The sequence below is a fragment of the Alosa pseudoharengus genome, unplaced genomic scaffold (assembly GCF_046254945.1).
Source record: "Alosa pseudoharengus isolate Yale_2024_CS ecotype anadromous, Long Island Sound unplaced genomic scaffold, YU_APseudo_1.1 YU_APseudo_1.1_scf_3, whole genome shotgun sequence".
Lineage (NCBI taxonomy): Eukaryota > Metazoa > Chordata > Actinopteri > Clupeiformes > Clupeidae > Alosa > Alosa pseudoharengus.
In genome coordinates, this window is record NW_027468718.1 from 44,491,243 (window position 1) to 44,506,242 (window position 15,000).

General features: G+C 44.6%; 1 protein-coding gene across 1 annotated transcript in view; it reads left to right on the forward strand.

Moving 5' to 3' along the window:
- The window catches only part of dnah7 (dynein, axonemal, heavy chain 7), an 89,979-nt gene that overhangs the window by 11,032 nt on the left and 63,947 nt on the right, over nucleotides 1-15,000 (forward strand). The window contains exons 15-27 of the mRNA XM_076264426.1: nucleotides 797-990; nucleotides 2,686-2,884; nucleotides 3,248-3,388; nucleotides 3,902-4,114; nucleotides 4,311-4,420; nucleotides 4,705-4,873; nucleotides 5,774-5,876; nucleotides 6,506-6,633; nucleotides 6,904-7,116; nucleotides 8,315-8,413; nucleotides 8,984-9,232; nucleotides 10,543-10,692; nucleotides 12,958-13,140. Coding sequence (XP_076120541.1) covers nucleotides 797-990; nucleotides 2,686-2,884; nucleotides 3,248-3,388; nucleotides 3,902-4,114; nucleotides 4,311-4,420; nucleotides 4,705-4,873; nucleotides 5,774-5,876; nucleotides 6,506-6,633; nucleotides 6,904-7,116; nucleotides 8,315-8,413; nucleotides 8,984-9,232; nucleotides 10,543-10,692; nucleotides 12,958-13,140 — 2,151 coding nt within the window. The remainder of the gene's footprint in view (nucleotides 1-796; nucleotides 991-2,685; nucleotides 2,885-3,247; nucleotides 3,389-3,901; nucleotides 4,115-4,310; nucleotides 4,421-4,704; nucleotides 4,874-5,773; nucleotides 5,877-6,505; nucleotides 6,634-6,903; nucleotides 7,117-8,314; nucleotides 8,414-8,983; nucleotides 9,233-10,542; nucleotides 10,693-12,957; nucleotides 13,141-15,000) is intronic.

A 15,000-nucleotide genomic window follows, 5' to 3' on the forward strand; every position in this document is an offset into this window, starting at 1 on the left:
CACTTTCATTAGAGCCAGCCAATGGCTCCTTTTCATGCTTTTAAAAAAACGATGATTTGAAGAGGGCTTGGTGTGTGTGTGCTCCGCTGATTATCATCCCTTCATTACCCCACTTTGAGATGTACCACGAGTGTGTTTTTTTTCCTTCTCCCCCTCCTCTTTTCTCTCTTCTCTATCGTTCTTTTTTTTTTTTGACCATGATAGTTAAAGCTCAATCTCGAGCCCGTTCGTCAGCTCCACTCACCACAGGTAATAGAAAATCAATAGCAATCAGAGGAGGGGGAAGAAGCAATTATTATCTCCTTATAGACTCGGTGGGCAGCATCTGCGTCCGGGGGGCTTGCTGTTTGAAGGGGGGGTGGGTGAGTGGTGGGGTCTTTTTAAATGGTGTTATGGTGTCAGATGGAGGATAGAGTTCTTTGAAACAACCTTTGAAGTAACCAAAGTTCATGGTCAAGGTTCTTCTGAAAAATGTTCCTGTTTGTAGTGGGTAGACACTTCAGCATCATCCGTATAGTGCAGGATTTTTCATCCTTTTGTATGAAAGTCTTTCTTTGTGCAACTTTTCAAGTAAAAAAAAAATAATGATATATCAGAGTTAGTAAAAGCATTTTCTATGGGGAAGCATTGGCATACTTTAGAACCGTCAGAACTGTCAGAAATGGGGTCGTTCTGTGATAAAGGCTCTACTGTATGTAGAACCAGCACTGTATGTAGAACCAGCACTGCATGTAGAACCAGCACTGTACGTAGAACCAGCACCAATTTTGTGCATTGTTTGTTTTTCATATGACAGGACAAGCATGTGCTGGCTGTGGTCGCTATTGATAAGATGGTGGACAAATTAAAGAAATCCAATGAGTTCCTTGAGCTGATCTTGAAAGGTCTCAACGAGTACTTGGAGAAAAAACGTCTTTATTTCCCAAGATTCTTCTTCCTCTCTAACGACGAACTCCTGGAGATCCTATCTGAAACCAAGGACCCTACCAGGTACAAATGCTTACACCAAGGACCCTACCAGGTACAAGTGCATACACCAAGGACCCTACCAGGTACACATACATACACCAAGGACCCTACCAGGTACAAATGCATAACAAAATATAGTCATATTCTACAGTGAAGATGAACTCAGGGATTTAAGGCATCTGCATTACATACAGCTGAAATCTAGGTTCCATGAAACTGGTAGCATTTATGGAATTAATTTGGATCGTATCTCTAGATGTAATCTAATGTGAGATGTTCACGTTGTAGATACTAAGTGGTCTCACATATCGCATATAAATGGACAGAAATACATATGTTGTGAAAAGCAAAAGGGGGTGTAAAGTGTGTCCAAAGAGTGATAGTTTTTGGCAGTGCTCTGTGTCTGTTTCCCCCCTGGGTGTTCACATTATATTCCTTTTGTATATAGACATACAATGGATCACAAGCTGTCCCCTGGGTGTTCACATTATATTCCTTTTGTATATAGACATACAATGGATCACAAGCTGTGTGCACCTCGTCTTGGCAACACCCCAGTACTGTTGCAGCAGGTTGCTTCTTCACGCACAAATTTAAGATTTTTGAATCAAACACACAAGGGGCTTTTGCAACAGGCTGTTTCAGAGAGATCTCAAATGTGTCCAGATCAGTGTGGAGTGAATTCATTTAACCGCTGCCTTCTCCTTTGCCTGACATTGCCATTGCGCATTCATGTATTCAAATATCATTTAAAGCCTTTTCTGTCTGCTGTATTCAAGGTGACTAACTTAGTGCACACAGTCCAATACTGGCCTAATCTCCATTCAACATCCTCTATACATGTGGTGAAGTCTCTAAAAACAGAGAGAGGGATAGAGAGAGAGAGAAAGTGAGAGCAGAATAGAAAAGAAAATATACATGAAAAGCAATTTGGCTGTGTCTGACTTTGAAAATCTCATTTTGAGACCTGAAAAATCCTGTACTTACTGTGGGAATTTAATTATAGCGTTTTTTAATATTTTTTTCTCCTTACAACATTGTGGCCTACTTCCACCGTTGAGGCTCCCCTAAGCAGGGCAAGGGCTGATAAGCAAGCCTTGTCTTATTCCACCCAAGGTATTTGTTTAATAATGAATGTCTTTGCAGACAAAGGGACTTCAGCTTCCACTCAGCGCCCTTCTTCTCTCTCTTTCTCTCTCTCTCTCTCTATCTCTTGTTCTCTCTCTTCCACTCTCTACTTTTTCTCTCTTCTATTCTCTCTCTCGCTTTCACTCCCATGAGGCTACCGATTTCTCTGAGAGGGCTGAATTCCCGAAGTTTTAAAGTGGTGTTTGGCACAACGCGCTGTTGTAGCCAAGGGTCAGTCGTCCCCATTATACCATGGGACGAGGCTGGGCTAAACAGGAATAAAGGGAATAGGAATGTGTTGTGCACACATGTGCCCTACTTAAAGAGAGCCGCGGCATGTTTTTATTGTTGGCAAGCAAACAAGTTTGCCTTATTTTCCACAAAGCAACCAGGCCACTGCATGCCCCTCAAGTAGCATTTTAACCCTTACAGGGACCAGGGCATAGACTGGCACACATACCATTATCCATAAATTCAGGGCATAGACTGGCACACACACCATTATCCATACATTAACCCTTACAGGGACCAGGGCATAGACTGGCACACACACCTTTAATAATATACCTGTGTGACCCCTGCTGGCAGAGTGCAGCCCCACCTGAAGAAGTGCTTCGAGGGCATCGCCAGTGTGGTCTTCACCGATGTGCTGGACATCACGCACATGAAGAGCAGCGAGGGCGAGCTGGTGGAGCTGCTGGAGACCATCTCCACGTCCAAGGCCCGCGGCCAGGTGGAGAAGTGGCTGCTGGAGCTGGAGACCGGCATGCTGGCCTCTCTGCGCAAGGTGCTGCACACACACACACACACACACACACACACCCACAACACACACACACACACACACACACACACACACACACACACACACACACACACACACACACACACACACACACACACACACACACACACACACACACACACACACCCACACCCACAACACACACACACACCCACAACACACACACACACACACACCCACAACACACACACACACACACCCACAACACACACACACACACACACACACACGCACACTATATACACACTGTACATGCATACACATGCAAAAACATTTGTATTTGCCTTCAAATCCATGTTCTATTATTTGCATTCAAAGATGTATAACACATATTGTGACCCCTAGGTGATTGGTGAGGCTATAGAAGCTTATCCCAAGGATCCCCGAATCAAGTGGGTGCGAGAATGGCCTGGCCAGACAGTTCTGTGTGTCTCCCAAGTGTACTGGACCAAAGACATCCACGAAGCTATCGTAAAAGGGCCTCAGGTACAGTAGGTGTTGATACTAGCATAGCTAAAGCCATTATTTTGTGTGTGTTTGTATGTGTGTGTGTGTGTGTGTGTGTGTGTGTGTTTTCAGCCTATTGCAGCTAATGCCTTTGCATACCCATTCCACACAAGCATCTCAAATTTACAGACATGTTAACTGTATTTTTCACTCTGTGTTCATCTCCAAAAATCTAGGCTTTCGTGCTGTATTAGCTGAATCTCTCTCTAAACGCTGAACAGTTTAGTGCTGTCATTTCAGTATCCTGAAGCACAGTACATGTCCCAGTCACACTTATAGCTCAGAGATATAAGAATATATGAGTGTAATTTAATTTGACTTTTCATAATCAGCTGGCTTGCATCCTGCCTTTTATTAATTAACGGCTTGTTTGAATGGTCACACTTCTAACCCTGTGCCACCAACCTCGCGCCGTCAGCAGTAGCAGATGCTGCTGGTAGCAGTAGATGCTCTCAGTGTTAGTGACCCGCTGACCCCTCTGCTCTGCTCCAGTATCTGGAGGAGTACCTGCAGCAGAACAACCGGCAGATCGACGACATCGTCACCCTGGTACGGGGGAAGCTGTCCAAGCAGAACCGCGTCACGCTGGGCGCCCTGGTGGTGCAGGACGTCCACGCCCGAGACGTCCTGGCCTCCTTGGTCGCCAAGAACGTTACCGAGGAGACCGACTTTGAGTGGCTCAGCCAGCTGCGCTACTATTGGATCGTGAGTCACCGAGGGGGTCATGATTTAGGTGGCATGCTGGGAATGAGTTGAATGAAAGGAGAGCTGATAGCTGTGTGGAAGCATATAGATGACTGTTAATGTTCCAGAGTAATATTTCACTGGTAATACTTTCAAGAAATATTATGTGGCTGGTTGTGTGTTGATTCTAAATAAGGTTGTAATGCCCATATCTTAGGAAGAACAGCTTCAAACCAAAATGATTAATGCTGGTTTGGCCTACGGCTATGAGTACCTCGGAAATACCCCTCGTCTGGTCATTACCCCTCTGACTGACCGCTGCTACAGGTGAAAAAATGAATCCGTTTTTCTGGTTTAACACTATAACTGCCGTGAGGGTCAGTGTGTGATCAAAGTGACTTTTACAGTAGTTCTAGCAGTTATGAAATGATGGTGCATCTAGTGTTAAAAGCATGTCATTTCCAAATAGTATGCCATCGTGGCGAAGACTCATGACAGAAACCAGACAGAAACAAAGCAAAACAGAAAATGACCACACTGTTTATGGTAGAGAAATGTGTTTGTTTTGTCTGCTATTGAGTGTACTGTCCTGTTTGGACCTCTGCTGCCAGAACTCTATTTGGGGCCCTGCATCTGCACCTGGGAGGTGCTCCTGAGGGTCCAGCCGGTACTGGGAAGACTGAGACCACCAAGGACTTGGCCAAAGCCGTCGCCAAACAGTGCGTTGTCTTCAACTGCTCCGATGGCTTAGATTACATTGCTCTTGGCAAGTTCTTCAAGGTAGGCTTCTCTTGGGTCCTGATGAGGCTGAAAAAGGAAATGTCTCAGCAAATGTTTCTATATTCAACTAAACTGTCACTTTTTTTTAATGTAACTGATCTGCGCAGCCAGGGGCATATTCCATGTATGTGGTTTAGTGACCTGGGTAAATTAACTCGAGAGTAAGTGATTAATAATGACAATAAGAGCCCTATGGCATTGTTTTGTTAGGAGAATGAAGCAATACAGCTCTTCTATTAGGAGGTTTACCCCTTACTGTGAGTTAACGTAAGGTTTGTCACTAAACCGCGTACCCCCCAGGTCAAATACAGAAGTGGGTGACTGTAGTCTTGAGAGTAGGGTATCATGTTGTACTAGCAAGGCGAATATAGTGGGAGTGCAGTGGTTCTAAGAAACGATAACTACTAGTTACCTTGGTGATAGAATGTTACCCGTGTTCAGTTTTGAAACTGGCTCCTTTCTAGTGCAATAAGATGCTTTCCATTCTTTTTAGCCGGAAAGATTGATTAGAGAAAAAGGCTAATGAAACCTGGAGGCAAAGTGGCTGTCATTCAAATTAGTGGCCAGTCATTAGAGATGTAAATTGCACTCAAGGGCCCATCCTTTTACTCATACACCAGATAATCCTGATTTCAGAATGCATTTATGAATTTATTACCATCAACAAATATGATTATATATTGCTAAAGCACTTTGCTCCCCTGGAGCACTTAAGCAATTTAAATGCAATAAACACATTTTTCAATTATGACTTGTTTCCTCGCCATTGGTTTTGAAGTATTGTGCTTAAGGCTCCTTGTTTAAAAGTTGTGATGAGTTGCATGACAGTTTCCGTGAGGCTTGGCATTTCCATTAAGAGCATATGATTCCATTGTAGCCATGCTTTGATTTGTCTGGCAGGGCCTGCTCTCCTGTGGTGCCTGGGCCTGCTTTGACGAGTTCAACCGCATCGACCTGGAGGTGCTGTCCGTGGTGGCCCAGCAGATCCTGACCATTCAGAGAGGTGAGGGTTACTCAGCAGGCCACCTCAGTTGACCTCCCGGACCGCTTGTCTTAAATGGATATTGCTGTAAATAAACACGCACACAAACAAATAAACGAACAAAGAAAGCAGTGTGCTGGATGGAGAGACGGATATACTGTGCAAAGGGGTAAAGGGATCTAAAGGGCATTTAGCCTGAAATAAAATAAATAACTGTGATTTAGAGAGAGAGGAAAAAAGAACTCCAGACAGGCTTTTATAGCTCACTACTGAAGGGCACGAAACAACTAGGTAAGCAATGCTGCACATGTGGGAGACATTGATTTTTCCATCCGCATGCGGCTTCTGTTTCTCACCTTCTGAATGTAATAATGGACTTGCTTTGTGTGCCACCTGAAAAGGCTCTCTGCAGGTATAGAATGGAAGAAGAGGGGAAAGGAAAGGAGACTCACCCCTCTAGTTTCAACCAATCTACCAATCTATCTCTAAAGGATGCAGTCATTTACCCTTCTCAAAGATAGGAAGGTTTATTTGTGCTAATAGCACTTGCTGCTATAAGAGGTCAGCTGGGTGACCAGACCTCTCTCTCTCTCTGTCTCTCTCTCTCTCTCTCTCTCTCTCTCTCTCTGTCTCTCTCTCCTGACCTGCAGGCATTTGTGCCAATGCTGAGATACTGCTGTTCGAAGGCACGGAACTGAGGCTCAACCCCACCTGCGCTGTCTTCATCACCATGAACCCTGGCTATGCTGGACGCTCTGAGCTGCCTGATAACCTGAAGGTCGTGACCACAAAGCCCTTGCCATATACTCTTACCTGATCATTTTCCATCCAGTCATCATCATTTGCATCATAAAGATGGTGGAGTTATTTATTTGTCATGGAGTGAAACATTACCTCTACCTTATTTTGGGCAATATGTGTTGTATAGTAGAAAAGTGAAATAAGAATTAGAAATCATTCCATAGTCCAGTGAGATAAAGCAAATAATTTGTTGTGGTCATTACTTTTTTATTCTGTTTTGCTCCTTTCCCCCCTGTTTTCCCGTTAGGCCCTGTTCCGTACGGTGGCCATGATGGTGCCGGACTATGCTCTCATCGCCGAGATCGTGCTGTACTCGTGCGGCTTCGTGCGGGCGCGGCCGCTCTCGGTGAAGATTGTGGCCACGTACCGCCTGTGCTCCGAGCAGCTCTCCTCCCAGCACCACTACGACTACGGCATGAGGGCCGTCAAGTCTGTGCTCACTGCAGCGGGCAACCTGAAGGTGCACCAGTCTTATCTTTTATCACCTTTCATCTCCTATGTTACTTTGGTGTCTTTCATTTTGGTAATGTGTTTGTTTGTTTGTTTGTTTGTATATTATATATGATATTGTATGCATTCTATGTCTTTACTGAAAAGACTGTTTAAGACACATAAAAGAAATGGACAGTCCTTTTTAAAAAACGCCATGGAAGGATTGATATCTGTGGCCCTTGGTGTCAATATTAGCGCAGAGACAGTGCCCAGTTAGTCAAAAACCAACTAGAAGGGCCATGATCCTAACCGATCAACAGTGTTATCTAGTGCAATATCAAGCATTGCAGACGCGCATTGGCAATGTCAGAGTCTTCATCATCGGTATTATCAATCAGTATAGCATCCAAAATGAGTTTGAAGCCGTTATTTTAAGATAAAAGAACTGCATTGTGTTGCTTTAAAGGTTAGGGAGTAGGATGGAGCCAAGAAATATTCTGAACTGTGCTCTTGAGTGATTGACAAGGCTGAACATATTTCACTGTTTTACTTTTGTTTTTGGAAAGGCAGAATGCAGAATATTTTTTTTTATATTGGACACAAGTCAGCAAAACCAATAAATCTGTATGCTGCACAGACCATAGAGCTGTTTTTTTCTGTCTTTGTTTTTGAATACCCCTTTGTCTCTGATGTGCAGAAGCATAAAGGATTATTCAGTGTCCCCTGCCTTTTCGCCAACGCATTACTTCTGAGATGGAATGCTGTAAAAAACTTGTACACAAAAAGATTGAAAGATTAGACTGAATAGACAACAGCAAGATATTACAGTAGATACCCCATGAGCCAACCCCCCGAATATTCCCTATATTCTGATTTCGTCCACGTCCACCACAGCGGCGCTCCAGGCCAAGGCAGCTCTGGTGGGACTCCTGAAGCCGTATGTCTGCGATGCGTCCCTCTGGGCGGCTTACCTCTCCTCTCCTCGCTTCTCTCCAAATTACTTTTTGGTGGAGGAGACGAATGCGCATCCCAGCGCGTACGACGCAAGGCCATAAGCTCCATCGACGGAGTTTGTGTCAGCAGAAAGATAGTAAAGAAAGAAAGAAAGAAAGAGTGAAACAGTCGTTGATTGACAGCTTGGCTTGCCTCAGAAGCCCTAAACTCATCTCTTCAGCAAGGCTCTCATTAAGTGCAGGTTCCCCACCTCTGTGCTTTGTGTACCACAGCTGAAGTATCCTGAAGAAGACGAAGACATCCTGTTGCTGAGGTCCATTATTGATGTTAATCTGCCCAAGTTCTTGGCTCACGACCTGCCCCTGTTTGAGGTATGAGCGAATCCACGGGAGATTTGAACAGGGTGTGGAGGTGACGGATGGTAGTTTTGTTTTTACCCGAGAGAGGTATCTGGCACATTCTTGTGACTGTCATGGATGGAACACCTATGATTGATAGATGTAATATTTTTTGAAACAACTGGGTGTTTGCACAGCCTCACCCTCTATAGTAGCTGCTCTCCTGATTATATGCTATAGTACTCTCTCTTCAGTTCAGCTTCAGTATGCAATTTGAAAAACAAAAAAAGAAGCTGTGTGTGATAAAGCACAGTGTTCAAAATACTCTGTTTGTCTGTATTCACATACACTCTATACATGTTACTGTCTTAAAGCTTGAAACTGAGGTTGAAATGTTTCTTTGTTCATTTGCATTAGTGCACCTTTTGCATATTATACCTATCACACATTTGCATACTATTCATTATGTATTTAGAATTATTGTTGTCGCTTAAAAGGCACAGCAAACAAACCTGCAGTTTTCAATGTACACAATAACCCGTGTACCTTTGTTACCTTTGCTCTCTGTCTCTCTCCTGGGACTGATCTTTATATCTTGTCCAGGGCATCACCTCGGACCTGTTCCCCGGGGTGAAGCTGCCCAAGCCCGACTACCGGGACCTGCTGGAAGCCATTCGGGAGAATTGCAAGAAGATGAACCTGCAGATGACCGACTTCTTCACCGAGAAGATCCTGCAGATCTTCGAGATGATGATCGTGCGCCACGGCTTCATGCTGGTGGGCGAGCCCTTCGGCGGCAAGACGTGCGCCTACCGCGTGCTGGCCGCCGCGCTACACGACATCTGTGAGAAGGTGAGTCACCCGCCGTTGCTCCCAAGCTGCCCTTTCCGCCTAAGGCTCGCTAATCTCTGACCTCACCTCTTTCTCTCCATGGCTGCCTCAGGGACGTTTGCATTGAATCACCAAAGTTTGTCTTTGTCAGCAAACTCATTATGTCTGTTGTAAGGTGTGTCTTTTGTCAGTCAGCCCTCTGCATGTTTAAAGAGAATACGGGGCCTTTATAGCCTGTCTGAATGCATCAGGTCCTCAAGAGAAGAGGCCTCAGTCAACCTCAGACTCGGATGAGCAGATGCAGTCTGTGCCGTGCTGTCAGTTCTCCTTCTAAATACAAAAGCAACACAGTGGGGCTCTGCTAGCGACCCAGATGCATGTCATTGTGCCTCAGCGTCCGCCGAAAGGACAACTCCGAAAACCCTTCCAGACAGTCTCCTTTTCGAAAAGTTACTCATTCGATGGCGCAACCAGATGGCGCAGGCCAGACGAGGCCAGACAACGGCAGAGTCTTTAGCATCTGAAACTTTAGCACACAGCGCCGTGGTTGCAACGGTTACAGAGAGAGCCAGCCGGAAGCCACTTTGTCGAGAGTGCTACCCTCTACTGAAGATAGACTGGACTCCACTGGTGAGTTCTCAAGGCTCGGGGGATGAAGAAGTAGACGGACACTTGAGCGTGCCATTCATCGTTCGCCTCTCGTGGTGGTCCTCCCTCTCCGCTGGAGTCAGTGGTGCGTGGAGTCAGTGGTGCGTGGAGTCAGTGGTGCGTGGAGGCAGTGGTGCGTGGAGTCAGTGGTGCGTGGAGTCAGTGGTGCGTGGAGGCAGTGGTGCGTGGAGTCAGTGGTGCGTGGAGGCAGTGGTGCGTGGAGGCAGGCCGAGCTCCACAGGCCCCGCCACTCCTCCCCGGGAATTCCAATGGACAGCTCTAACGGCCAGCGGCTCGGAAGCGGAAGTGAAGCTGTGTTTTTTGTTTGTTTTTGCCACTTCATCATTATCCCTGTTGTCTCTGGAGTGACTTTGTTGGAAACGAGCAGATCAGATCTGTTTCTGGTGCTCACATAAACACATAGTGCTGTTTAGTCTCTCTCTCTCTCTCTTATTTTTTTATTATAACTAAATCATTTTCAAATTCACTACTGGTTGACTTGTAATTGATTTTAGCATACCAGCATACTGTATGAAGGTCTAGTATATTTTATCCATAAGTCCATGTTGCACTGTGAGCTTCACCACTCTGACATGCCTTACTTACCTGAATTAACTTTTATTGTCCACAGTAGATCCACTATGTATGTTTCAAAAGCTCTGTGTGTGTGCTGTTCCATGCAGGGCCTGATGGAAGAAAATAGAGTGCAGATCACCGTCATCAACCCCAAGTCCATTACCATGGGGCAGCTCTATGGTCAGTTTGATCCAATCTCACATGAGTGGTCAGATGGCATTCTGGCTGTGAGCTACAGAGCCTTTGCAGTATCGCAGGTGAGATGTAACAACCCCTCGCCCCGTCTCTGAACCGGTGCTGAGCACCAGCGGACAAACTTTTCACCGCTTGTCTCTCAAGAACTGCAAAAAGAAACTACATCTCCCACCTACTTTGCATTTCAAAATAGAGTAGTTTCACTTTCACACTTTTTACATTTTCACTTCCGATCCCCCCTCATTTTTTGGTACCCACAACATAGCTCTCTCTTCTTTTTCTTCTATTCCCTTCCTCTGTCTGGCCCTCTCTCTTCATGTGTGTCCTGATCCCTTATTTTACAGAGCGCTCGACTCCACATCCACATTAGGAGGAAAATAGCTTTTTTATATCAGGAACCCCCTACTGTGATTCTCATGCATATAACTTAGCAGAAGTGTAAAACTTCCCCCTTTCCGCCTGCGCCGTCAAAAAAATCATCCAGTGTAATGTAGTCGGCAGTATTCTTACCGCTGGCTTGCCACACAAGGGACCGGCGGCATCCTAACGCCTCCCGCCTTGCCACTCCGCCAGGCTTGCTGCAGCTCCGTCTCCATGGCGACAGGCACTCTGTGTCATCTTCTGAAGGCTTCGAAGGCTCTGAAGGCTCGGCTGTGTTCTCAGAGATCTGTCACCGAGACGTTTTTTTCCCCTCCCCCTTCCTCTCTCTCTCTCTCTCTCACTCTCTTTCTCTCTCTCTTTTCCTCTCTCTCTCTATCACTCTCTCTTCTTTTCTCTCTCTCTCTCTCTCGTCCCCTGGGGGGTGTCAGGAGAGGGGGGCTTTGTGACACGTGCGTGTGCGATGTCGTTGTCGCCGGGGCCTCACAGGGAACCGCCGTGTGAAACGGCTCACTTCACACTCGCCAAGAACGAGCCGAGGAGGCACACAGCTGCAGCCTCTAATCGCTATAATTAGAAGTGAGGGAAAACATTCATAAGTTCTTTCATAAGGACTTAGAGGATGTTTCATGATATTTTTTACCCTTCCACCCCCCCCCACCCCTTCCCCCTTCCAGGTGCCAGAACTGAAATGAACCAAATCAAACAACACCAGAATCTTGGCATGTTTACTGTTCCGACTTATATCATAATAAAGGACAAGCCATTGCCAGAATAGAAAGGACATATTTCGTTTTAGCTAAATTTAAAGCCATCAAAAATACCTCACTTGCAAAGTTATCTATATTAATATACATTATAGTATTTGATATGTGATTTACACAGAGGCGGACAGAGTACACAGCTTCATTACTTGAGTAAAAGTACAGATACCCTTTGCTAAATTTTACTCAAGTACAAGTAAAAGTACAACAGTCAGATGTCTACTTAAGTAACAGTACTGAAGTACTTGTTTTTAAAAGTACTTGAGTATCAAGAGTACAAGAGTAGCCTACATTTATATATTTCTAAATATTGCATTACTACTGCCACAGTGCTTACATTTATGTACAGAAACATCCTACATGGAGTTATGAAAAATGTTAATGTTAATACCTTGGAGAATGTAAAATGAATTGGAAGTAAAATCAAGTCATTTTCATATTTTTACCATGTTGCCAGGGATGGGCAGTATTTCTAATACATGTATTTAAAATACGTATTTCAAATACAAAATACTATTTTGTAATTGAAACACTTGAAGCGAAAACTATCATTAACTTGTTCAGAAAATTTAAATAGTCTGGCGAGGTGGGGCCACAGGTTGGCACATTCCTGGGATGGACCTGCTGCGTCTTCATCCATTGTTTCGTCCATGGTTTCGTCTCTTATCTAAATCTGACCATGGAGTTGACTTTGGCGAAAAGCTGAAGGTGATTGCTGATAGGCTGTCCCAATCAGTGGCGCCTGCACAATCCAATCACGTTTAAAAGGGAAAAACAACAAATTGAGGGTTTCCGAGATTTTTCCGAGATCTTTTTTCCTTTTTTTTTAGAAGAAGTAACGGGTACTCACGGTTATGGATAGAAATGTAGTGGAGTAAAGAGTACAATATTTGTCTCTCAAATGTACTTGAGTAAAGTCATGAGTACTCCCCAAAAATGATACTCGAGTAAAGTACAGATCCCTCAAAATTGTACTCAAGTACTGTACTCGAGTAAATGTACTCTGTTACTGTCCGGCTCTGGATTTACACAACTCTACACAGAGGTCTCCTAATTTCCATGAACTTCAGATTAAAGTCCAGAGGTGTAAAATTAACAATAGACCATTTTGCTTGAATTAGTAATTATTGAAAGTGTTTAGTCCAGACACGCATGTAACGTTGTATGTTTTTCCTGTGTCCACAGAGCCCCGACAGGAAGTGGCTGATCTTCGACGGGCCGGTGGACGCCGTTTGGATCGAGAACATGAACACGGTTCTGGATGACAACAAGAAGCTGTGCCTGATGAGCGGTGAGATCATCCAGATGTCCCCGCAGATGAGCCTCATCTTCGAGCCCATGGACCTGGAGGTGGCCTCCCCCGCCACGGTGAGATAGCCTCTCAGGACTAGCCTGGAAACCAGACTCTCTGACTTCGCAGAGAGTCTGGCCTAGATCCATAGGCGTTTGTTTATTTTCGGGTGGGAGAGCACAGTTTTGAGGTTTAAAATCATTGGAGTTCCTTTGAACCGCTTTGAACCAATCACTAACAACCGGCGTTTCGTCATACAGAGAAGTTTCTCTGCAGCACGCCCATAACAAGCACGGTGCATCTTATCAGCAAACAATCACACGTTTCATCTGCGTAACTCTCGCCAAAATGCATCATACAGTGTTTTGTGAATGTACCCAAGTCAAACTTTCATATAAATGCATAAGTACGTCCAAAGCGCCACTTTTAAGCTTGTATGCGTTGTCGTTTTCGGGTGAAATGACCTTTTGAATGGGATTCCTATAGGGCTACTACTTTTTGATACAATCGCGTCAAAATCGCTATTTTTCAAATACTATGAAGGCTCGACACAACATGAAACTTTGATCGAAGTATCATCAGTGTCTCTACACATGAACTCGAGCATTGAGAACATTGTTGGTGTACACAGAGTTTACTAAAAGAGAGGTTTTGAACAACTCACTTGTTTTTTCTGCTCGCTGCCATCTTGCCATCTTGCAAGGAGTGAGTTGTCCAAAATCTTTCTTTTTAGTAAACTATGTGTACACGAACAATGTTCTTAATGCTCGAGTTCATATGTAGAGACACTGATGATGCTTCGATCAAAGTTTCAAGTTATGTCGAGCCTTCTTAGTGTTTGAAAAATAGTGATTTTGACCCGACCATGTAGCCTACTAAACTACAGTATGACTCGGGTACGTTCGTAGCCTTTAGTGACAAAATCTATGACTTAAGTTTAGCTGACGTTATAACATCCTACTCCACTGTGACTTCGTTCATGACACTCCTGTTAATAGGCTAAACTATTATTTACATTTGCTCAAAGATTTCATAAGTACAAGTCATTTTCGCTCCCTACGTTGATGTATTCCAAGCGATCTGCTTCGGGGGCGGGGACGTAGTAATTGAAACACCATGCCTGGGTACGTAATCGCTCTCAGGGACGCCCACTGTTCGCTGGTTGGTCGGCTGCCCAACTGCCGAAGTAAACGAGCGTGAATCAACCTATTCCAGACGGAGTACTGTAGGGAAAAGAAATCGACCGGAAGTACGTAGACAGGCCAAGGCCAGTCTCAGGACAGCTCCGCTGACATTTACATCGCAATTTACGCCTCGTTTATCAACTGTATGTATTTTGAAATGTAGTAAGAAATTTCAGTTAAAGTTAGTTTTTTAGTTGAATTTACAGAAAATATGCAGTATTGTGATATGAGATGTTGGCCATATTGCACAGTTCTAAAGCATGAGAAGAAAGGAGATGAAATGTTTATTTCTTTTGTTTGTGTGTTTTGTCAGTGTTTGTGTTGATGCATGCAAATCTGAGGAGCAGCCATGTATGTCTGAGAGAGAGAGAGATACAGTAGAGAGAGAGAGAGAGAGAGATAGAGAGGAGAGAGAGAGATAGAGAGAGAGATAGAGAGGAGAGAGAGAGAGAAAGAGAGGAGAGAGAGATAGAGAGGAGAGAGAGAGAGAGAATAGAGAGGCATTTGAGATTTTTTCCTCCCTTCAGGTTTCTTTGAAGCTGTACCAGATGCTGTGTTCTGCTGTCTCCCCCGTCAGTGGACGGTTTGTCTGATTATTGGGGCTGTCAGAGATGCCTACAGAGTTTTTGTGCGAAACTTCTCTGTTCTACTTCAAATAAGCCCTTTATGTACACCCCGTATAGAAACGATTTTGCATTCAACGTGGAAATGTTTCCTTTTTACGTGGGCTCGCATCAGGCCTAATAGGTACAT